Source organism: Colius striatus, chromosome 7, assembly GCF_028858725.1.
Source record: "Colius striatus isolate bColStr4 chromosome 7, bColStr4.1.hap1, whole genome shotgun sequence".
NCBI classification, from domain to species: Eukaryota; Metazoa; Chordata; class Aves; order Coliiformes; family Coliidae; genus Colius; species Colius striatus.
This window is the reverse complement of record NC_084765.1, coordinates 26,279,800-26,304,785: the sequence shown is the minus strand read 5'-3', so window position 1 is coordinate 26,304,785 and position 24,986 is coordinate 26,279,800. Positions and strand designations below refer to the sequence as shown.

Here is a 24,986-nt window from a genome sequence, read left to right as displayed (position 1 = left end):
AAAAACCCTTCCAGAATCCCATAGTTTTAAATCCATATCTGTGTCTGTAGACCTGGGCACTTAGAGTCTGCTGCCACTTGTTTTGCTGCACCTTTGTACTGAGATATGTAACGCTTGTCACTGCTAATATTGGTCTTTCTCATGTGAAGCTTGTTACTTCCTGGATTCTGAAAAGTTCACTATCTCTTCTCCCTTCCTCACACAACCCCTCCCTGTCTTGTGTGTTCCTTCCTCTTTTGAAACTGCAAAAACTCAGTTGCACTAGGCCAGGCTCTGAAGTCAATTAGATAGACTACATCAAAACTGAGACTCTGTACAAATAGTTACATTTGTATATATTAAAGATTTTTTTTCTCTTGAAACACAATTCAGGTACAAAATCACTAAGGTGAGTTTAGCTGTTAACATTTCTTCCTTTTGTGATGGTGTCTAGATATATAGACTCAAATCTTTGAAATGCCTCCTCTCTATTAGAAGTAACATGTATTTATTTGCTACTTCAGCAAAGAGGCTGAATTAGCTGAATAAAGCATTGACCCAAAGGTGCTTTTATAACTTTCTGAATAATTAATTAACCTGGTCATACATGCACCACTGAGTTAAGAATGTATGTCTCTGATGACTCAATTTGATGCATCAGTGGAATCCGGTGGAACAGAAAAGCCAGCATAATGACAACTCTGAAACTAAAGGCTGAGAAAATTAATTTGAGGGAACAGAGATATGTGTCACTTGTAAAACACTTCTATGGCTTAGAGATTCTTCATTATTCCTCCAACCAAAGGTCACACGCTATCTGCAACTACCAGGAAAATGAAGGGAGTTGATTTAGTGCAGAGAGATGAGAGCATCCTTGTCTCTGCTGTCCTCCCCAGCTTCTCATCATGAAACTACTAGTAGCCATGACAAGAAGGTAAAGCAGCAATATTCTTGTTGGTATCTAAAGCAGTGAAATTTAGTAAAGCAGTTCTACGTAGTGTCTTTAATACTTATACTCCTGAGATCAGTGAACATATTTAAAGCATACCTGATGCTCTCCTTTCTCTCCTTCACAAGTTATTTCTAACAGACACAGATGACGCCTTTGAATTTGCTAATCATCTGCCAAACAGCAAGGCTATACGTCAGTATTGTTTACTTCTGTGAAGAAACAGATACTACATGAACTATTCAGCACAGCACATTCTGCACAATGGGGTTTCACAGCTATGCTACCTTTGTTCCATGTCAGTCTTCCTTGTCTAAAACTCCAAACTGTTTCTTTCGCATACAATGAGGTTATATTCTTACCTATCTAAGCATCTGATTGTGTAATCCACATCTTCCATTTGTCTGTGCCTAGGCTTGTAGAGAATCCCCTCATTGTAAAAATAGTTAATAATGTATCTCTTGCTTTGGTCAGTGTTGTGTTGTGTCTGAGGTTGTAGATAAGGTTTTAACTGCAAACTAGAGAAGAAATAGATGGCAGTAAAGTGTAGTATCAGACAAATGTCATCATTCCAGACAACAGGAAAGAGCTTGCACTTGAAATTTTGTGGTCCTAAAATGAAGTCAGCCCACATGGTTGCAAAGCATGCCCCTGGCCACTTCTAGAATTGTCAATGATAGCAAAACCCACCTGGATGAGTTCCTGTGTGACCTACTCTAGGCGGTCCTGCTCTGGCAGGGAGGCTGGACTAGATAATCCTTCAAGGTCCCTTCCAACCCTTAAGATTCTGTGATTCTGTGAAACTCTCCTGGAGCAAATACTGTAAATTTAATCTAGGAACTCAGTATTACATACACTTCCAGAAGGACAGGGAGCTGCCAGAGAGAGTTCAGCACAGGGCCAAAAAGATGATGAAGGGAGTGGAACATCTCCCTTATGATGGAAGGCTGAGGCAGCTGGGGCTTGGAGGAGACTGAGGGGTGATCTCATTAATGTTTACAAATATGTAAAGGGTGGGTGGCAGGAGGATGCAGCCAGGCTCTTGTCAGTGATGTTCAATGACAGGACAAGGGGCAACAGGTATAAGCTGGAATGTAAGAGATTCCAAAGAAATATAAGGAAGAATTTTTTCACTGTGAGGGTGACAGAGCACTGGAACAGGCTGCCCAAAAATTGGTTGTTGAGTGTCCCTCTCTGGGGACATTCAAAACTGACCTGGACGAGTTCCTGTGTGATCTACTCTAAGTGGTCCTGCTCTGGCAGGAGGGGTGGACTAGATGATCTTTCGAGGTCCCTTCCAGCCCTTAAGATTCTGTGATTCTGTGAACTTGTAGATGGTCTTGTCAAAATCTACATACATAGTACTTCTCTTGACTCTTTTCTGTCATATCTGCTGTAGTCTTGCTCTGTGACTGCACTGATAGCATGTACACTTTAAATGCACTAGCAGTACAACAATACCACTTAGTCTGTAAAATTGTGAGCAAGCATAACTTTAGCTACCTCTTAAAAAGGCAGGAATCCATCAGCCAGAAAATAGTAATATTAAACAATTATATGAGATTTTGTTTACAGCGCATGCAATTTCAAAGATAATGTATAAATCTCCTTCAAGTTTACTGCTCTTTTTTTGATTCTGCCTTAATTTAAAAGCTTAATGTTTACCATTTCAGCATCTTTCCTAAAAGTTCTGATGCACAACCAAAATGGAGACCTCTCTGAGTGACTAGGAGATCCATGAGATCAGAAACTTATCCTACCTAGCAGGGACAACTCCCACTTCCAGGTGAGTGCGTGGGCTAGAATAGACTCTGTCTGCCACACAGGAATAACTTCCATCTATCATACATCCATTGTTTACATGGACTTTTGCCACATGCTATTATAAGAGCAGCATTTTTTTTCTCTGCTGCTGGAATCTATGAGTAAACAATGCTTTTTTACTGAGTACCAATGACAAGTCTAACTTTTGGAAAACAAAAGGCAACAGCCCCAGCACAAAAGAGTTTATGTGCTAAAATAATGCAAACTAAATATTGGGATTTCTGTCAAAGTTAAGCACCTACAATTGCTGTATGTAATTTCTGTTTGGTAAGTCTAAAACTCTTCCTAGATCTCTTTCTCTCTTAGCACTAAATCCTAGGTTACTGCTTAGTAAAACAGCTGCAATACCACTAATTTAAAATAGTAGCAACTTCCACTTGATTTTTCCTCTCCTGTGTTCCTCTCCTCTTGTTCCAAGAATGGTGATCAATAGGTGACCCTTTGACTTTGCACTTAAATGCAAGATAATTAAATTGTGTTATGCTGAAATGATGAAGTGATGAATTCTGGGAAGAGGAAGATGTGTCTTAGATGTGCTATTTCCAAACCACACTGAAGTATCAGACTCTTTCCAAAGAGGGAGTCTGGGGTTAATATAGTATCCCTTTAATTATTATATTTCTATTATTATAATCATCATTATTATTGTGAATAAAAAATGCTTTTAATGAAACACCAGAAGCAGAGCCTCTAAACACATCTGGGTATTGCAGAATGCCAAAACTAAAAGATGGGATATGTTTTTTCTTTTCCATTGGTCAATTATACTTTTAAAAAAATGTACTTCAAATGAATATTGGGGTTGTAAAGCCAGAAAAGTTAAGTTCTAATCAGCAAATCCAATCTATTGCATCACCCTAGCAAAGGAATTTTGGCCTTGAATTCTTGCCTTGAGTCAAAATTTAAGATGCCTTCTTCATTCCTTATGTAAAAAGCTTGTGTCTTCAGCACAGGCCAGAGAAGTCTGGCCTCTTAAAACATAACAGAGATTAAAATCAATGAAGGTATGTGGAATTTTGTTCTTTTTGTGTCACGTTGACAAGGCGATTCAAATCTTTTAAAATGACAAGGGACTAGAGAAGGGCTTTTCAAATGTGTGCAATAATAAACATGGTGTTTTATCAAATGAGTCCAGTTAAAACTTGAAAAGGAAAGTAATAATATGGCCCTTGAATGTATGTGTTGGACTAGGATCTTGTTTAGTCATTTGCAATCCCGTGTTGCTTCTGTTCTAGCATGTTAGTATGCTGATTTTGTCTGCTACAAGTTCATGATTTCAGCTGCACCACTCACCCTCTGTTAGAGCAAATAAGGTGATTAATGAAAACGTTATGCAGACAGCAACTGAAGCCAAGAAAGAAAACTCCTCAGACTTGATTCTCTCTCCTCCAATAGAAAAAAATCTTACCCATAGCTGACACAACTGAACCAAATGCTCCTACAGGGAATGTGTAGTTAAGGTACCAACAGAAACACAAGGTTTCCATTACAAACTGCTGTCTGCATCTTTCCTGTGCTACCTCAGAATTTCTTACTGTTACCCAACCCACTCTGCAAACTCAAACCAGCTCCAGATGAGACATTTGACTGTTAACAAACTCATGGGAACAATGAAGATTATTATACTCTTTGGCACCTGTCTTTCTCCAGCTCACTCTTAAAGTGGGGAAAAACAAAAAGATTACATGCTCACTATAGGACACTTCCCTCTGTTCTTCCAAGCCATGCTACTTCTTGAAACCTAGGATTACATCCCACCAGAGCTGACTGGTTGTCAAGCCATTCATTCTCAATAGTGTGGTCTCTATGAAGAGATATTATACACGTAGCAGAATCTACCAGTAGATCTACCCATGGGTCAAAAGGCAGAAACCAAAAATGCAATGCAGTGACTTCTAAATGTTGTAACTGCTCAAGTGTGGGACAGAGGTTATTCTTCTTCTAACAACCCAAGGGTTTTCTTTGTACCTGAGAATGCTGCAATATATTGCCGGTGGAAAAAATCTAGTTAGCTTACTTAGATGGTCTTAAGTTTTAATTTATGTGAGTTCTGACCATTGGGAGTTAGGAACTTAAAAGTTAGCTCAAACCTGAAAACTTGAACCTGAAGATGACTGTTTTGCAAGAATGGTTGAAATCAAACTTAAACATCACAAACTATTCCTGTCTGTACAATGAACACAGAAATGACCTCTGTGGTGGTTTAGACTGCTTTCAATGAAAGTTTGTCTCATAAATAACTTTCACACTGGCTTTCATAAAAAATTTGCATATCAGTGCTCCTGATCTCTGGTATGACAATCAAAATATTTTAAGTAGGAGAATAATTAATAGGTAATGACAAATTATATTCATCTGTTGGTGTGAAGTGTGAATGAATTCATGCTGAAATCATGAAACTCTATACGCTTCACCCAACGCTTGTGTAAATAACTGCAGAGGATTCGTATGGCCTCATGAATCAGTCTTTTCTTTGTTGACATATCAATGATTTTTCTATTATTCTATTCTACTAAAAACAGAAAAGTGCTTGTAAAAGCAAAGCTTATCAAATTAATGAAAGGCTGTCCTGCTATGCAAAACAACAGATTAAAGGATTATTCATCTAAACTGAAACCGGTAATTTATCTGAATTATAGACGATGTTGAATGTCACCTGCCTCCAACTGAAGTCCGTATACTTCGGCATGAATAAACATTGCAAGTAAGTTCTGACATTTTATGTGCACAGCATCTCCCAGGATTTGGGGACAGGATAATGTTTAATTTTGCTGGACCAAGCAAACACAAGTTGGTAAAGTTGTCTTTGGCTGTAACTGCGAAATGTCTCTTTGAGAACTTTTGAACTGTTTAATCAACAGTCTCACAGAAGCACAGCATGCACGAAACATGGGACTTCAGCATTTGTAATTACAGCTAAAGCTGTAAAGCTGAGTGAAAAATCTGATACTGAGAGTTTATTGCAACTGTACAGAGGAGAGGAGGAGTGGGAATTTCCTTTTATTTTTATTCTCATTCTGGGTGGATTGTCATGCCAGAGAGCAAGGTTGTGCTGAAGTACTCTATGGGCAGAATCAGCTAATGACTATATGAAACATCCAGCTTCAAGGGACAGGCAGCTCTGGAAAGCAGTTTTATGGGCTGATAATCAGTGAGCCTGTTGCTTGACACAGGGCAGCTATCATTCTCGGTATGCATAAACTCATTGCATATACTTCAGAAAATCTTCTGCTCAGTTTGTAAAGCCACACTTTCCTGTTTAACCCAGGATTCAGGTTTTTCTTTTTACTAAAGGAATCAGATTCTATGATAACAATCTACTAATATTTTAATGTACTCACTTTTAAAGCAGGTCAACTATTTAGAAGAGACAATATTTGAGTTCAACATTCAACTCTTGCGAGTCTATATATTCTATTCTGACAATATCGTTCTTGTTTATTTTGTGTCTCTCCATCTAGCAGTCTCCTTCAACCACAGCTGTATCAGAAGACAAAAAGAGTACCAGTTACCTGCTCCTTTCTAGTTTTACATTGGTTTTCAGTCTCTTCTATGTGTTAATTCTTAAAAAAATACAAATGTATGTAAGTACACACACACCTAGGCCTCATTCTCATATTCAAATAGAAAATAAACAGGGGACAGTTTTCAACAATTACCTCTGATTAGGAGATAATTTTAGCTGTCTTAACATTTTAATCACTGTAAAACCTGTAGTGATGTACACTCAGTTCTTTGAAAAATCAGGCTCCTACCCAACATCTCAAGCTGTTCCTGAAAACGTCAGTTACTACCTTAGCCATATTCTTTACAAAATAGAAATAAATGGTTATTAATGAGATGTTGCAATGAGATTCCCTCAGCATTCCTATTTAGATAGACTTGCTAAGCAACTTCTCTCTAAGTTTGTAAGACTTCAGGCATCAACAAGTCATATTGGGGGGGGTAGAGGGTGGTACAACATGGGACAAGAGATTACAATAGAGGAGCATTGCTGCTAGAGAAGCTTCTCTGAGCATTAACACCCAAAGTATAACATACTTTAGGTGCAGCTCAGCTTCCACAATCTCCCCATGTTTTATGATCATTTTGCAGGACAGCTGGTTGCTGGGTCACTAGAGAGAACAGCTTTATCAGCTCTGTCTGACGTGTGGGGTCATGGCGTAGGAGAGAGGCCATGGTGAGTACTGGAAATGAATGAATGAAGTATGTGGCTGTGGAGGAGTACAAGTCAGCAGCCAATTATCTGAGTGTAACTCTGGATGTGAAACACAAGTGAAAAGCTAAGATCTCAAGTGGAACGCGGACACATTTCAAAGCCAGCTTTGTCAAGGGCATCTTGGTATATATAACTTTGAAAACACCTCTCTACTTTTGAAGCGACTATCTCATCACGTACTCACAGAAATAAATCAACCACATTTGTTTTTTCAAAAGGAAATACTATTTTCGATACTTTCCTTCCAAAGAAGTATTGAAAGGAACAGCTTTACTACTTTGAAATGTACCAAATTACACAAATATACAAGCACGGCTTCTTTATCAACTATAACTCTGCTTCCCTTGCAGGCCGCGCCCATGTCTTCATTGCTTGCCTTTACAAAGCAGTTTAGCATTAAAACCAGTTTTGTCTCACTACAGAATGTGCTTTATATATATCAGTCATGCTAGAAGGGCTGCCCAGCAGCCATCATTTTCCCTATAAGCACTTTAAAAGTCCCTTGACATGTAAACCATTTCACTGTCAGAGTGATTCCTTAGCAAAGACCCTGAATTCTACAGGTCATACATATCATGTCAAAGTGCAGTTGCTGTAAAGGCAGACAAGTTGTAGTAGAAAGATCCCTCTCACTTGCCGAAACATAAATTACTAGTGCCTCAGGCACATTTATTTATGCTGTCTTCCACTTCTTCATTCCCTGTCATGTAAGTCTGCAGGCTAGCTCTGAAACTCTATGCAGGGGGCATAATTTTTACTTTGGAAAAGATCATAGAAGTTCCCAGCTGTTCTTATTTTCATTTGCACTCTTGGTCAGTCTAGTCCTAAATCTGGATATTATGAAGTTATTGGAATCTGACTTCCTGTCCATATTCCTAGCTCCTGCTGAGTGCACCTCTGGCAGCCATGAGGGGTCTTGGGCTGGGATTCAGGAATTGCAGTACTCAGAGCTGCAAGGTTCATAAACTTGAGTAATCGGGAGGTTCTGTTACAACACACTGACAGTAAATAAAATGAAAGAAAACGGGGACTGCACCTTTGAGTTATGTTGTATCCTGACTTAGCTTTTGGGGGGCTGAGATGATTTGACTTTTGCTGTTGCAGCTTGACAATGCCAAACAGGACAGTTCATTACTCCTACAACAGCTGTGGTGCACAAAGTACTTTGACCTGGAATTTTAGACAATTCTTTGAAGCTTGTTTCTACTTTCTTCCGAAAATAAAAATTTTTACAGCTCAAGTTTAGGCTTGTTATTCCTTGTGAGCAAGAGAAAATGATACACCATAACACTGCATACAAACAGGTATATGTTTAGCTTTTTTTTTTTTTCAGAGAATACATAACTTCAGCACTATAGAGGTGCATACACAATACAGTCTGCATGCTTGTAGATGCACATTTGAAATCACTTTTTCGGTGTAACTTTTTTGTTCCATTATTCAAGACTGCAAATGCTGTTAAGATATAAATTCACTGCTCTGGATGAGAGAGCAAGGGCCTCTTCTCACGCCTTAATATATGGGAGAAGAAAATGGACACAAGGAATGTCCGCACAGAAAGTATCACAGAAGGTGGAAGGATTAGATTTGATTTTTCATTGCCTACTGCTCTATCAGGGGAGTTCTGGTAGAGATGATAAGGAGTTGCAGCTGTGTCTATAAAAAGAACAATCAAACATAAGCTTGACTTAGGAACTTAGAACCTTTTAATTTTTTTTTAAATTATGTATTAAAACTGCTAAAGGTGATTTGATTTCTAAGTGAAATGCAGTTGTGTAGTGGAAGTTACTGTTTTTCTTATTGTGTTTGTCCTTAAAACTGCAATGAACTACTCAGGAGGTGTGGTAACATAATCACTTTTTCTTAAAGGGAATACCATAGAACTTGCAGAGCATCCCTGAGAATGTTACAGCCTCTTTACAAATACTTCGTTGACAAAACAGTTACATGATAACTTGAATTTCTTTGCAAATGAGAGTAGAACTTACTTCCTCCAAAACGTTGGGTTATGTTCAAAGAAGAAAAACCATGAAGTCTATAAATGACAGCAGCTCCTCCTCTCACTGCAAGAAATTAATCTAAATATCTAAGAACGCAATTTTCATGCCAACATGAGAAAAACAGCTTATACCACACGAGTTTGAGCCTCTTGCAAACAACAGTGGCTGTATCCAGTTTGTAGTGTATATGTATAATTCAGAAATTTAAAGTATAACTTGGATGTGTCCAAGAGCACACTATACACAAGACCAGAGTTGGTTCAAGGAAAGAAGCTTTAAGCAAACATATGCCCAGAAGTTCAGCACAGGTGTCATATGCTTTTCCAAAAATAATTAGTCTGTGACTCACAAGCACTAACCTTAGCAGCACAAAGCAGAATATTGATGATATATCCTCAGAAAGTACAGCTGCTTTCCAAGTATTCATTACAAAAGCAATTACCAGCCAGATCGCATTCTCTCAGAATCTTTTTTGTAACCTGTTAGATTCTTGATGACAAAAACCAAATTTTAGTACTTTTTTGCCTTAGAGACAAAAATAATCACGTGATTTGTCTATTGCATACAAAAACTGAATTATGTTCCTGTAACAGTCTGTAAGAACACTGTCCAAGATAAGGACAAAATAAGAGAAGGATTCTTTTCACTAAGAAATTTGGTGGTAGACTGAGAGGGAGGAAAGTACTCAAATCCTTATTAACCTATCAAGTATAGTAAAAGAGCTGAATTATGTCTTTTTTATGTTACAGAGCCATAAAACATCAAGGAATTAATAGCAGTCTACTAAACAATCTCATTTTAAATTATGGGGAAGATAAAAGGAAGAAGTATCATGTGAAAGATGTAAGTTTAAAATAGTGTATCATTACAGAGATTATTTTAGTTTTATAAGGTTAGTGATATTGTTTTCTCCTAAAGCAACACTGCAAAAAAAAAATTACATGCAGAAACGTAGAGAAAACAGATGAGTTCTACATGGCTTTTCACCATGGCAATGTTAGCAAAAAAGCCTCTAAAAAATGAATCCTTCACTATCTAGGATCTTGTGGTATAAGTCAGGTGAGAGTTTACACTTGGAGAGAAAAGATATGTTTGCTTAGTCCACACTGCTTACCAGAAACATTGCTCAATACACTGAAGCTAGGGTAAAAAACAAAATGACAAAATGTTCTGTTCTATTTTTAAAAAAGAACAGCCCTTTGGGGACTGCCTGAAACTTTGCTTAGAAGATTCTGTTGCTGAAAATCTGTACTTTTACAGACAGTATTTAAAAGCTGTTCCTCATTACAGCTTGCCTTTATTATATAATGAGAGCTTCATAAATTCTCACCTTAAACACTAGAAGGTATCTGACAATTGTGTTCCTAAACATTTCATCTCCATGTTTCTCAGTTGTAGAAGCCTAGGACAAGGTTCATGGTAAAGCATTTGTGCCAGCTATTGTATAGTATTTGCTTACTTCAGTGTGCACAGCAAAGATGACATTGTAACCTGTCCAACGATCTTATCCTCTGAAAGCTACCAATGAGACTTGTTAGTTAAAGAAGTTAAGACTTCTGCATTTAAACTCCAAGCTCCAACCGATGCTGGCTTAAATCATGTCTGATTTGGTCAATGAGATGTGCCATTAATGATATTGTTCCACAGACTGAAAGGAGGCACCAACACAACAAAACTCACTCAAGCTAGAAGAAAAATGTAGAAAAATGCCAAGGGAGTCATTCAGCATGGTTAATGACCTCAATCTTGTGCGATATCTGAACTCACTCACAGATGAGAAGTTAAGAAAACAGTGGAATATAACTGTAGTAGAATGAATTGTGAGTATCATTGTGTTCCCACAACATCCAGCTCTGTTCTTACTAGTATATCTACCTGTGCTTCTATAGGTCTTTCATAAGTCGTCATATCAGGGTTACAGGAGAGCTGTGATACACGTGTACCATTTCCATTTACTTTAACACTTTAAAACAGATTTTTACATTGTAAATACCACAATTCTCTTCTGTTGTTCTCTGGACTTAAAGGTTTGCAGATTATATGGTATCTATACCATAGGTGAAGCTGACCAAAAGTAATGGGTCTCAATACCACAGATAGATGCCAAACCTCTAAGATACCTTCAGTAGCATCTGTTAAAACTCACTGTTACGAATTGAGACATTTCTCCTCTTAAAGTTACTGTTTCAGGCTTTCTACAAACTCCTGCAGCTATCATACCTGTTTGCCATTTGAAAACTTATCAACAGTATCAGCTATTCTGCACAGCCAGTAAGAGCTGGAGACAGTTGGGAGTGGGAGAATCCTTCCTCCAGGGAGCATGTTCCACTGTTCAAGCAATGCCTAGTTAATTTACCTAGCCACAACAATACTATTCCCCCTTCAAAGCCTCACCAGAACATGAAGGAGAGACAGAATCAGTTAAGAGTTCACTGTAAGTGATTTTTAACTGTGTGGAAAAAACATTTTATTGTATACTCTTGATACAATGCTTATTATATGTGCAGGTGGTGGGAAGAGAAAGTGGTTTCATTCCAAATGAAATACAAAATTCTGTCCTTAAAAAAAAAAAACAACAGTTCCCTTATTAGGGACAATGACAGATTTTTTTTTTTTTTAAGAAAAGGAGTAGTGATGAGCTAGAGATAGTCCTGTCTCTCAGATCATGTAGCTTGAAGTAAAATTGATTCTATTAAATCCACACCATAGCATCTATTGAACCCATGGTATAGAATTACATTGTCTCATGACCAAATTCTACATCTTTGCAGCCATTTGTTGAAAAAATTCAGCTTTTATATTTATTTCTTATAGGCACATTTATGCTAATAATACTATGTAGAGGTATCTATAAATTCCAAAGCATTTCCTTTCTGGTTGCTCATAATTTTGCTCATACATTTCTATTTAAGCTAGAATTTGGTGCACACGTTGCAAATCTGAGAAACATTATTTCTAAAGTGTTAGTGAGAAAAAAGCAGTTATTTCCAAGTATGATGAAAGTTACAGGAAAAGGAAGGTGCAAACTCTGTACATATCTGTGCAAAGGGGAAAAACGAATCAATGAGAATCCTGGCAAAGATGTGATCCTTTGAGGTATCTAAGAATTTCAGTTTTGGTTTGGACATGTTCTGAGAATTTAAAAAACATACTTTGCAAATAATCCCTGGATATATTATACAATAAGGTTAGCCACCTTCCAACATTCTATTGGTACTGCTTCTAAGGACATAGATCCACCAAATGGACCATTGACTTACAGGGGCTTTCAGTGCTCTACTAAGAGTTTCACATGCATGCATAAGAAAGCTACATAAAATTTACATCGGTCTTGGAAAATACATCAAATACATCAATCACCCGCACACTCAAAACCAGACAAGGCAATCATGTATTAATGTTTGTCTACAGTCCTTCTGATAGCATTTAAAGGAAATTGCAAATTTAAAATCAGTAAGCCTCTACAACATACAAGAATTAGTCTGTGGTTCAGTGAAATTTTAGCAGCATCCCTGTTCATATTTGTTATAGCAGGATACTGAAATACCAGATTAACAGTGCAGGAAAGCCCCACATGCACTGTGAAGTTTTGCAAGAATCTAAAAAGCCTTGATCAAGTATGTAAACTTGTACCAATGCAATTTCATTTATTAACCCATAAATTAAAAATTTGGATAAACTGTAAATTCTCTGATCTATTAACCATTCATAACTCTGATCTAAAGCTCACCATTTCAGCAACATTTTGCAGGAAACATCTAAAGATGGACTAGGCTGTCATGTTCAAACCCTTCTCAGCTGGCCCCATTCAAAGTTCCACTACTGGAAATACTGACAGCTGTTTAGTATTAAAAGCTCAATACATCCTTTCTGGCTGCTTTACCTCAGTTGGTCTTACTCTGGATCCAAGTGATTAGCATTGCTGGCTCTCTCCTTGACCAGCTTTAAAAGCTACTCTTGAAGGCAGTAAAGGCTACATAACCAGCACAGCTTGTGTTTGCTGTCTGGGGATACACTGACTGCAGGACCAAAGCAGATGGAAAGCTGCAAAATGCACAGCAGCAGAGTGCTCTCTCATGTGACTTTTTCAGATGCCTCTGTTCCAAAAACTCATGTAACTTATTGCTAAATAATAAAGAGCAGCTTGGTAGAAATACAATTGTGCAATACATTTAAGACAGCTCATTGATACATTGACTGCAATATCAACAGATATGCAGTCATGAATATTTTGCCTGTAATTCCTAAAAGCACTGCAAAAGTGCTATAACTGATTACAGAAAATCTTTTCCTTGCACTAGAGGTCATTTCGGGATATGCTCACTTTAATACCATTTGACTTGTGCCAAGTTCCTGGTTAGTAAATGCTTTTTCTGATAGGGCTGCAAAAAAAGATTCTGAGGTCATTATTGTACCTGTAACTACAGTGGTGGAACTCTGAACTTTTAAAAACTTTTATATTAAATGGAGGCCCTGTAAGATCTGCTGAATCTGCAAGACTTGAAAAATACAGGATATGTGTGTCTGACTTCAGTGCTTGCACTTAAATAACCCACATTGTCTAGCTATTGTTAAACTGAACACAGCAAGATAATGATCTCTCTGCCCATTCGAACCTGCCTAACAAAAGCCAAGGGCTAACAAAGGAAAAAAGTATACCTATAGAAATTCTACAGAAAGGACCCTGAAAAAGTTGTCCTGCATTTGAACAGTGGACTATTTTTTCCATCTCTGTCAGCACTGACTTCCAAACAGCTGATCCAAGATTGAAAGGAGGCAGGAGGGATGTTAGAACATGCTTAACTTATAAAACAGAACTAGAAACCATACATCCAATATAAACATGTTCCAGGTTTCAGCTCTTGGGCGTGCCACTATCATATTCAGCCAGACAATAACACAATGCAATACTTGTATTTTAAATGGTTAAAGGTGCCTTCTTTTCAGATGAAATCCAATTGTGAGTTTGATTCGTAATGAACTCCAATGTAGCAAAAGTTTTGTTTCTGCACAACTCATATTACATATAAATACTTTCCAGTGTCATACAGACAAGTATGTGCCAATGCAGTAAAACCTTCTACAGATCATTCAGAACACTTTTTCCATAAAGTTGTGATTAATTTCTAATACAAACACAGATATTAATTGCAATCACCTATTCATTAAAAAGACCTCCCTGATTTGCTCCATACTATCTGTAGGACTTAGGTTTGCTACTGAGAAGGTAAGTGCTGCTACTGGTGGTTAGGGTGAAGAAAACAACTACAAGAGGATTCATCCTTGCTGCTGCCAATATTAATAAGTCTCATTACACTGTACCCAAGTACTACTTCCATGCTAAAAGGAACATGGTTTGTGGAAAAAGAATTCTATGAAGTTTCTGATTTTCCACTAGATGCCCAAAATTTTCAGATTCAAAGCAACACTAATTATCTTCCAAACAGACTGTCATCTTCCTCTTCCCTCCTCACTCTGCAAAAGCAAACAGAGGAAAACTCTGAAAAAACTATGGAGAAGGAATATTTTGTTATGCTGATTATACCTGTCTCAAAGACAATGGCAAAGAACGAAAAAATGTTTTTTTATAAGAGATTCTCTTTCCATCACAGTTAGGAAAATAAGTACATCTTTGTTTTAAAGGCTTTTTAGCTACACTGCCTAAAACCTGGTCATTGATATCAAAGAAACTTTATTTCTCTGACTTCTGCATAATGAATATCTCTTTAAAGACTGGTGAGGAAAACGGAGAGAAGGGAAGAAGCCTTTTACACAAAAACCTGTATAGCAATCAGATTTAGTTCTCTCTAATAACTAATACTAATAATGTGTGGTAAATGCCATTGTCAGCCAATTGGATTCTCCATGCAACCAATTTAACCCTAATTCTTTTACAGCTGATTTAACTGAATCCTATTACTTAATCCTGAATTAGCCAGGTAAAAGGAGTGAGTAGGAGTAGTTCTGCTTTTTTTGTTCTGACTGCATCTCCTTTTGAAGAATGTAAGTTTTAAATCTTGTTTGCTCTTTTAAGAAATTTGTATATATTTTAAAAATTTTAAGCTTAAGATACTTGTAGCATATATATGGCTTGTTACCTTCAATGAACGTAGACTGATTCAGGCTTAAGATCAACACTTTTAACTAATTATTTTATTCTTTTTGAGTTGTATGTTAGGCTGAGGACTTAAATAGGGCTATAAATAGAATTGGTTTGTGTTTTCAACTGATGAATTTTTTGAAGTGTTAAAACTTTCTTAGAGGAAATAAGGAGTTGTAGGGCTCTTTCAGAGCAAACAAAAACAATGTTTTGCAGTTTTGTATTGCTTTTAAAAACACAGGCTTACTAAAAGACATTGAAGACCACTGGCTTTCAGAAAAAGGCAGGAGAGGGGTGCAGAACTATTTAACACTGAGGAAGAATGTTTATGGCTCAGGCTAGAAAGAGATCTGTTTCACAAGGCTGGTATTTGAAGCTATCCCAAAACTACCATTTTAGCCTGGCTCCAAGAAAAACGTTAGAGAAAAGATTTTGATGCACTCTGCAAAAAAGCAGAGGTGGAAGGCAGTAGAAGAGCAATGTAGGGCACTAGGGCCCAAAGGCATCTTGGAACTTTTTGATAATTGGGATGTATGCTGGTGATTGTGATTTAGGCATGCAGAGCCAGCTAGCTATTTCTAACTTTTAACACAAGATATCAAGAACAGCAGGCCCATCTACTAAAACTGAAATTGCTGAGCAACATGCAGAGGGACAAATTCACTAAGTCTGTACTCTTGCCTGTGGGAAATCAGCACTGCAGAACAGCCCTTCCAATTTTTTTCTGGCATCCTGCTCAGAGGGAGTGCAGCTTCCCATTCAGTCCTAGAATCTAGAGCAGCCCAACCTCTGGGCGGCTTGGAGGATAAGTTGAACCAGTGGTACTCCTTTATTTCATCCTGCTCTCCACAAGAGCAATCTATAACCTTGTTTTCCTTTGCTCTTTAGAGTGGCATAGGAGGCATTAAATTAAGTTTCTGCTCTTGTAATCTTCTCCTGCAAAAACGTGAGTCTACATAAAGACTACCTGCTTACCACACACATGCACATACGTTCTTTCTAGAGTCACTGTATGCTTACAGGCAAGCTAAAGGAACCCTGAGCTAAGCCTGCTCCAGTTTGTCCAGCCTGTTGTCACACATCATAATGAGGTCTGATTGCTTTATTTCTCAGATTGCTTTGAAATACCAAATAGGGTATTAATTTCTCTATCTTCACCTACCTCAGTTACAAAGTCATCAGAAAAATTTTGCTTAGGGAAGCAAGATAGAGTAATTGAGGGGAAAAAAAGGGTACATAAGTTAAAACCAAACTTTTTTTTTAATAGTTCATTAGCTTCATTAGTTCATTAGCATTAGTTCGTTATAATCACAAAAATGTGATTATAAAGATTTAATTTAAAGAAAGGGAAATTTCTTTAAAAGTGAATGGAAATGAGTGAGTCTTTTTTGCTTATTCCCATTCAACTAATATTTCACAATATTTTGTTAGGCTAAAAAGAACAACAGACATCAAATAACATCCTCTGTAACTGCAAGGTTAAACAGGCCGAATACATAGGTGCCTAATCTCACTCTGCCAGCTAGAGACCAACAAAGGTCTTGACTGCTTTCTCTTGGATGAGTCCTAACCTGATATCCATGAGCAAGGATATTTAGGATGGCCTTGTCTTCTTCCTGTGTCCCAATAGCCATATAAAAGTCAGCTCGTTCAGCAATAGTATAAAGAGAGTCACTGTTAAGACCCCTGGTCCACAAGTTTTTCTCCCTGTCAGACTTGTGCCAACACATTTAGTTCTGATAAATTAAAAGCTATTTTTTGCCTTATGATGTATTGCTTAATAAGTAGAACTAGTAAGTTTAGAAAGATATTTCAATGGAATTAAGGTCTATTTTGTGCTTTCTCTACATTTACGATGACATACTAATGAAGATAGCTAAAAACTTGAAAGGTCACAGTGATTTGAGGGGGCTGCAATATCTAGGATTCCCACCCAAAATCCAGACAGTTTTTCTCTAAATATTAGCATGTAGTATAATGAAGTAAGATGGATCTCTCAACAGTCTCAGGGAACATACCAGTCCTGGACAATGCTTTATGAGGTTGTAGCCTGTAGATGGCTATTAGGCTCTGTACTGTCTCTTTCCACCAGTACATCAAAAGAGAAATGAGTTTACAGTGACTCCAAAGAATTTACAAACCTTCCTAGTGCCCCTGTGCTGAAAACCTGCTTAAAGGAAGGAGAAATTTGTCATGTAAATGGTTTATCTGACTTTCTTGGAGTCCTTTGCATTTAGGATTTTTTTCAGGAGTGAAGAGGATTTTTAAAACTGGTATGCCAGTGAAATTTCTGTATCAATGAGATCAATGTAGCTTGGGACAAAGAGAGTGCTGCATCTGTAGATCTCAACACAGCTTCTGAGGTCCACAGGAACCTCAGTGGAAAAGAATTTGGACTTGACATCTACACACTGATATTAAATATACCCTTCTGGCAAACATGGCAATTTCAAGAACTTTGTGGCTGATGATCATGTTGAACTCTAGGGCATCCAGTGAAAGAGTAGGGTGGAAAACATAAACATGAAAAGAAACATAGGGGGAGGGGAAGGGTTTGAAAGCTGGTGGCGAGAACAGCCAAGATTTTGGTGAGTAATGTTTTCTGCCTTGTTTAAGGGTTTGTCAATTTAATAAAGACATGCAAAAGACTGAGAAAGCTTAACTGCTAGTGTACCAAATACAAGAAACTGTAGATTGCTCTAGCACACTCCAACAGAGAACTTCATCCTAAAACACTCTACTCAGAGCATGGACCTAAAGACAAAAGGCAGATGCTGCTTCCTTGGCTGTTCCATCTTGTTTCTTCTGCTTTAAATAGGACAATTAGCATGTTCTGCATTATGTTATTTGCTTTGAGCATTTGAGCACTGAAATCTGACTGTAGCTATCAGAAGGATTTCACATGGGGCACGAAATGGCTAGAAAACAGTACCAGCTTTAAGTTCCTACCAAAGAGGTCTGAGTTTGACCCAATAGTACTTTGAAGCCACACCATAAGCTCAAGGATCTAGTCTACCCTTCCTCCAGGCATGAAGAGCACAGCCGTTAGTTTCTGAGCACAGTAGCTGACAAGGACAAGAAAGTTCCTAAAGCAGTTTGTAAACTTTACTATTCAAATCTCTCTAGCACTATCATTGGCATCTTCTAGCCTACAGTCCTGTTCTTAACCTTCAGTTCACCTCTAAATACCAGTTCATCTAGTCATATAGCACACAGAGTAAGTTCTACTCTATAGCAGAAGTTCTTTATTTTTTTTCCTAGTAAACAGGTTTCAGAGTTACTGTGGCAGCTGTTTAAAGCACCTTGAATTATGTGGAGCACTTTCACTACTTCTTGATGAGACTGATAGCCATCACATTACCCATTTGACAGATGGGCACACTGATGTGTACCTGTCAGTTAACTAGTTCAGGACCACTGGAAAGCAGAGGAGAGCCAAACCCCCTGATCTACATCAGTAAAACCCATTGTGGCAATCCATTTGCCAGTCCTGCTTATTCTTTTAGCTTAATTCCTAGGGTCATACAAATTTTTTTCAAGTCTGCCAAAATTTCTTTTTAAAAAGGAAAAGAAAAATGCAACACCTTAGAAAACATATTGCAAGGCGAGTTAGAGGTATTTAAGCCTGTTTAAAACACAATAGGGAGACAGACCTGTTGCCAGTGAAGAGGGAAACTTGGCAGCTTTGTTTAAAGCTTCCCACACAGACACCGGAGACGCAAGAAAACAAAGAAGCTGTAGTCCCCGAGGGTCCTGCCACTCCCAGGGCAAAACCAGTCCTTTCCCTGCTTTTCCTCTAGCTCTCAAAGACACGCACTCGCTGTTTTTTCTCAGTGCAGCAATAACCAATTAAGCCCTACAGACCTAGGAAAAAAATACAGGAAATGAAGAGGTTAAAAAGAAAAGGGGGGGAAAAAAAAAGCAGCAGAGAAGTTGGAGGCAAGCCAGCGTCCCCAAATGACTCGGCTCAGCCGGCAGCCCGGACACTCCCCGCTGGCCCTGCCCTCCCCCTTCTCGCCCCTAAGGGCGGGCATGCCCAGCCCTTCTCCCTTTAACAGGGACGAGACTTGGCCTTCTTAATCTCCCGTTGGTTGGAGAGCCCCGAAACATTGTTAAATTTATCCTTCACTTTTGGGACCTTGGCAAACGCCGGAAATAAGAAATCAAAAGGACTGAAAATTAAAGGAGGCAATTCCCTACAAGCCAAGGGGAAGCACCTTTTCTGCATAACTCCCAAGGAGGCAAAAAGCAGTTACACAGCGCAAAGCAGGGCAAGCTGCCTAGGGTGCCAGGAACATGCTGTTCCTTTGGCTGTGGGGCACAGGGAATTGTCCATCCATATGCTCAAACTTGATGTAGTTTTCCTCTCTCGCACGGAAGGCAAAACATACCCTCAATTTAGAAGGGCTGTTGCTTTATCTCAGGAAGGCAACGGGAAAAGCTGAAGGCACCCTGAAAGTGTGGCTGGTGCGGGTGAGGCTGCCACTTCTGAGTTAAAACTGAGAGTCCTTAAGTCATGGTTAGTTCTGAGGATCTCTTTCTTAATGCTTTTTATAAGTGAACTGACCATAAATCTTAGTAAACTAATTTGTGTCTGAAATTACTTGGTGGAACAGCTTGCACAAGCCTGCTCTAGTCAACGTGGTGCTTTGCTATACATGCTATGATCAGTGCCTTTAGGAGACATCTCGATTTTTGGTGCTCCTTGTCTGACTGGAAGCCATCCTGCTTCCCGCCATCAGGCAGAGGGACAAAGTCTGGCAAGTCATGGGGCCTCTTTCAAGATGGCTCTTCTAATACTTTCAGTGCATAATGTTTGCAGTACTTGCAAGACTTCCATTTTTTCTATGTATCATAGATTACAATAGCAACAAAAAAGTGGTCAGATAAGTCTCCACCAAGAAGTAAATGCCGAACACTTATCAGAATAAGTTAGTGCTTGTATTCTTTTATTTGTTTTTAAATTGGTTTTACACAGCTGCCAAAAGCTTTGAGACTATCTGTGTCCCTCTTTCTACACTAATGATAAATATCTCCTTGTGACTCATGTTCTGCCTTTCTGCCTACTCTATCTTTCACACAAGTGTCTGCTAAAGAAAGAAACAGACACAGTCATTCAGATGCCTCTAAAACATTTAATTTTAACATATCAAGAATACCGATGGCAAGTGATAAGCTGGTGTAAAAGTAGTGACAAGAGCATGGGATAGTAAAAAGTAGATGAGGGAGGGGAAGAAGCATTGCAAAGGGAAGTTAGAAGACACACCACACAAGAAGGCTAGCAGCTAAAAATTACAGCTTGGTACAATCTACAGAGACAACTTGTATGCCATTCCCTGTGACATTAAGTAATAAAAAAGGGCAACGTTAGCTTTGAATATATGCCCGGTGAGGGTTTATTCCCAGAGGGTTTGTTGTTGTTTGTTTTTCCCGAGCTTGAGTTCCATGAGGTGAAACCATAATGGTGGCAAAACACAAGTTTGTTTGGTTGTTTTTTTTAACGTTAATTTTAATTACCAAGCTGTAACAAATAAATCTCTGGCTGGATTGTAACTAACCTGTGTGGGTCCTTAGATGAGCTTTAAGATGGGAAGATTTGCCATAAACTTTTTCACACCCCATATAGTGGCATTTGTGCTTTTTCTGGGGTGATCCCGGGTCAGTCCAGCTTCTTGTGCGTTTGTTCTTTTGTCTGGGGCTTGGCTCAGTTACTGCAGCCAGGCTAGTAGGTGTGGCTGCTCTTCCTCCTCCACACTTACCAGCCGAAGACACACTTTCTTCCTCAAACTCCTTAGGAGCAATAGAAATATGTATTTGTTCTGTGATATCAAAGGTCTCTGTTTTCTCCATCCTTAGAGCAGGTGAGTTTGGGACATGCTGGTTCAGATCTGCTAAAATGCTTGCTACCACAAGTAATGACGATCCATTGTCTTTCCCCGTTTCTCTGACTTCCCGCTTATCTTCTCCATTTGATGAAGGAGGTAATGCTGCATCAGGTTGGGGATCAGGCTCCCCTTTGGGACTATGAATAATAACACGACTAGACATAGAAACAAGGCACTCTGCTGCAAAATGATCCACATATGCTGCTGTTGCCATTTCTCCTAAGTTTAAAAAGAAATCCGAACAGAAGAGGAAAAAAAAAACACCCCACAACACTGCTTGTTCCCTTTTAAGAAAAGATTGTGCGAGCAGACTTTTCCCTCTCTTGTTTCTTAGGATCTCTTTGTAGAAGTAAATGCTGATTTAACAGCCGTCAAAAACACACTTTGTGACGGTCACACCCAGCATGTCTCTATATAAAGAAAAAAAAAGCACGTTGGAAGTCCGATGGAAGAGAAAAATAAGAACAGATAGATCCCAGCACTGGCAGCTTGTTGCTTGGAGTTGGAATTAATGCTGTTTTTTCGAGAACGCGACAGAATAAGGACGCGGTTCCACCAGCCCTTCCATTGCGGTGTGACAGTAGAATAAGCTCTCCCCGTTACCGCTGCTCGGACTCGCCCGGACCCCCGCGGGGGCGTGGCCTGGGAAAACATCTGGGGCTGACGTCAGCGCCAAGCCACATCCTGCGCCCCTCAGGTTGGCGGCGCGCGAGCGGCGCCGTGCCCGCCAGCGCGGCCTGCGCTCGGGGCAGCGCTCCGCAAATGAAAGGAAGCGCCTGATTGGCTGGCGGAGTGGCGGCGGGGGGGTGCGGGGGGGAAGGGTGGCACCCCGCGGCACCCCGCGGCACCCTGCCCCCCTCCCCGTGTCCCACGGCCGCCGGCGGGAAGCTAAAGGCAGCTTACCCTGGCAGCGCTCGCGGCTGTGCCACCGTGAAGCTGCCAGGCCTGCTCAGAAGCCGTTCCCTCTGAGCGGTGTCAACGATTCAGGGCGTGCCGCGAGGGGCAGTTCAACAGGCGCGGAACTGTTTGAAAAGGAAGACACTGAAAAAAGCGTTGTGAAGTTAGACCTGATAGTGAGGGAAAGAAAGAGGCTACACCGTGTGGTCTGCAGCTACACAGATGGAGTTTGTGTGTGGGTTTTAATAGGTTGTGAAAGGTTTAACCAACTGCCAGGAGATACACTTGAAATCGCCTTCCTGTCAAAACTCTCCTCAGTGTAGCACTGTGCTGCCTCTAAATTAAAGTACAAATCAACGTAACTTGTTTTTCATTACTGTTCTGAGCTTGCAAAAGATACAGCTCTGCCAATTTTATTGGGATTGTCTGAATGAAAAAAGGAATTAGATGTGAAACTAACCAAAAGTAAAGAAATGCATCAGAATTCAGATCTCAAAGTGGTTAGTCTATGGTGCTGCTTACCTTTTGTTTGGTTATGTTTCCCCAGACTAATTCTTGTGAAATTTGTAAATACAGATGGACTTTTTCTCAGAGACAGAGATGGTCAGAGAGCAGGAGGGTTTCTCTGGAAGCCCTTCTTTCTGGATGGATGGATGGAAAATTTTAGAGTTTGAGGGGGTGTGAGAGGAAGTTAACATCTGTTGTAAAAACTCAAATAGTTTTGGTGTTGAGTAAAAAGTTGGTTTCATACCCAAAAATGCCTTATTCAGGAGCAATGTCTGCTTATGCTACCACTGCACTTTATGAAAAAAAAAAAAGACAAACATGCTTTAGGTTCTCAGGCAACATGTCCCCTCAGGGTCAGGCTCATTGGTAACCTGTGTCTACAACAGTGCTCCATGTCTGCTCTCTTAACAGCCTGTGATGCCGTGTGGGACTTGAGTCACTGCAGCAAAGGGAGGAATAAGGCATGCGACCAGTGTGGGAGGATGTGGTTTAATTCTGAATCAAACTAGATCATTTTGATGCAGGCATATCATACCATTTGTTCTGCTGAACGTATCTATAGAAAATGTTTACACATTTTCAAATAAAAAGCTTGAGGTTGGGGCATACCTATTTCTTCCTAGATGAAAAATGAATTCCAGGGAAATCATTTTTATAAGACATTTTAGTTGAGTTCAAGGCTCAACGTCTTTGAGGAAAGAAGATTTTTTTAAACAGGTCTGTCAGTTCTTTAGAATTAGTAGCAGATTTAACCCTGCAGCTCTCCTAGACTGAGAAGAAACGTGCACCATTTTCAAGGCAGTGAGGAAAGGGCAGAGTTTAGGCACCATCTGTGAGTCCTTACCCCAAGGTCAATGACCATTATTTGTAAATGTTCAGGAGAAAGGAGACCTGGACTATCCTGGTTGCCAGCACTGACAGGGAGGTTCCAGAGGCACTCTGATGTCTGTGTCCCCATCCCATGCAGCCCCTTCAGCACTGCTGGGCCCCCTTCTACCACGCTTCTCAATGCCATCTCATGCCATGATGTGTATACCCACACACACTCTCTCACTGCCCCAGGACAGGACAGCCCACTGTCTGCCTGACTGAGAACCCTGAGAAGGGCCAAGAGATGGAGGGAGTTGGCTGCTCAGACCCCTTCTGGAACCTTCTGAAGAAGGCTGCCAGTCAGGAAAGGCTTTTCATGCTATGTAAGGTTTTCCTCAAGGAAGGATTTTCTGGGCACTGTCTTGACATGGAGGCATATATACCTCCAGGGCCAGTTATTTGGGCTTATGCCTCCATTGTGTGAGCAGGCAGGACACAGCTCACCAAGTTCCTGGAGACTATGGCCAGAGAAGAGAGGCACAGGTGGACCCGTTGGCAGCAGGTGGACTGTGAGGAGCTGAGGAGGTAATGGTTGCTTACAGCTGATGGCATGGAGAAGTCATAACTTTCTTTTTCAGCGGATCTGTTAGGTAAGGCTTTATCTCAATAGCAGCTCCTGTTATATAGGAGTGCCTTTCATGTAAAATTAATGGACATAAACAAGTCACCAATGAACTTAATGAACTCTCTGGTACTTCTGCAATTTTGTGGTTGAGAGCATGTTTTAATATCAGCCTGGAAATGTGACATTGGCTGTGTGCTGTAGGGTTAAAGCCTGATTGCCGAGGTGGAGGAGCACAGAAGAAGGGTTTTGTTTTGGTGAGAATTAACTCCTTTTGTGGTTGGATGAACCCTTGGGTGTGACTTCTTCATTTGGGAAAGAGCACTGTTATGAAATTTACTTGTAACAGGAAGGCTTTTTAATGCAAAAGAAAATGTAGTCGTATTTGCTGGATCTGTGTGTAGCCCAGTTAGGGTTCCTTTATCACTCTCTTTTAAATCATGACTAAGAATGAAAATATGCCTCTGTCTTTATAATAGGTTCCTAGAAGTAAAAAAAGATCCCATCTTGCACATTGTCAGAAACACTATCTCTTCGCATTTACAAGAGCAGGGTGTTTGTCATCTGGACTTGAAAATTTCAGCTACTCAGTGGAACCAGCTTTGGCTTTTAGTGCAGGACTGCAGATACACAATGCTTCTATGTGAACAAACACCAGCAAATAGCATCCCTGCAAGCAGCAGGGGTGAAGAGTCTCCTTTGTAAGAAATTTCGCTCATTACATTAGATCAGTTGTACGAAATGATTTTCTGGAAAATCACTAGCCAAAATGCCATGACCATTTGTAAACTTTTTCGTAATAAAATTAGAATAACCTGTTTATTTGTTCCTTGTTATTAGTTATTGCATATTTGTTTCCTCAGACAAGCAGAAAAGTGAATTTCTGTATATTTTAAATTCACCTCTGCAGACTGCCCTGCAGTTGTTCTCACTAAATGATCTGAATTTGGAAACTGAGATTACAAAAAAACATTTAATAAAAATAAATCCTTCTTCTCTCTTTATTTATGATGTTATATTCTCACCGATGGGCATTTGTCCCACAGACTGATGTGAGAATTTTTCCCTCTGTTACGGCACTATTTTTCCATCCCCTCAAGTAATGCAGACTGGGTTTTGGCAAGGATTTTTGATATTTTGTTAGTTTTCTTAATACATAATTTAGAGATTTGTTTACTTAAAAATGAATAGCAG

The 24,986-nt window shown here is 39.5% G+C and overlaps 1 protein-coding gene across 1 annotated transcript in view; it reads right to left on the bottom strand.

The window, feature by feature from the left end:
- KLF13 (KLF transcription factor 13) overlaps window positions 1–21,666 on the bottom strand; it is a 33,702-nt gene extending 12,036 nt beyond the window's left edge. Inside the window, exon 1 of the mRNA XM_010197795.2 lies at window positions 20,630–21,666. Within this exon, the coding sequence (XP_010196097.1) occupies window positions 20,630–21,170 (541 nt within the window). The 5' untranslated portion in view covers window positions 21,171–21,666. The remainder of the gene's footprint in view (window positions 1–20,629) is intronic.
- Between the last annotated feature and the right edge of the window lie 3,320 nt (window positions 21,667–24,986).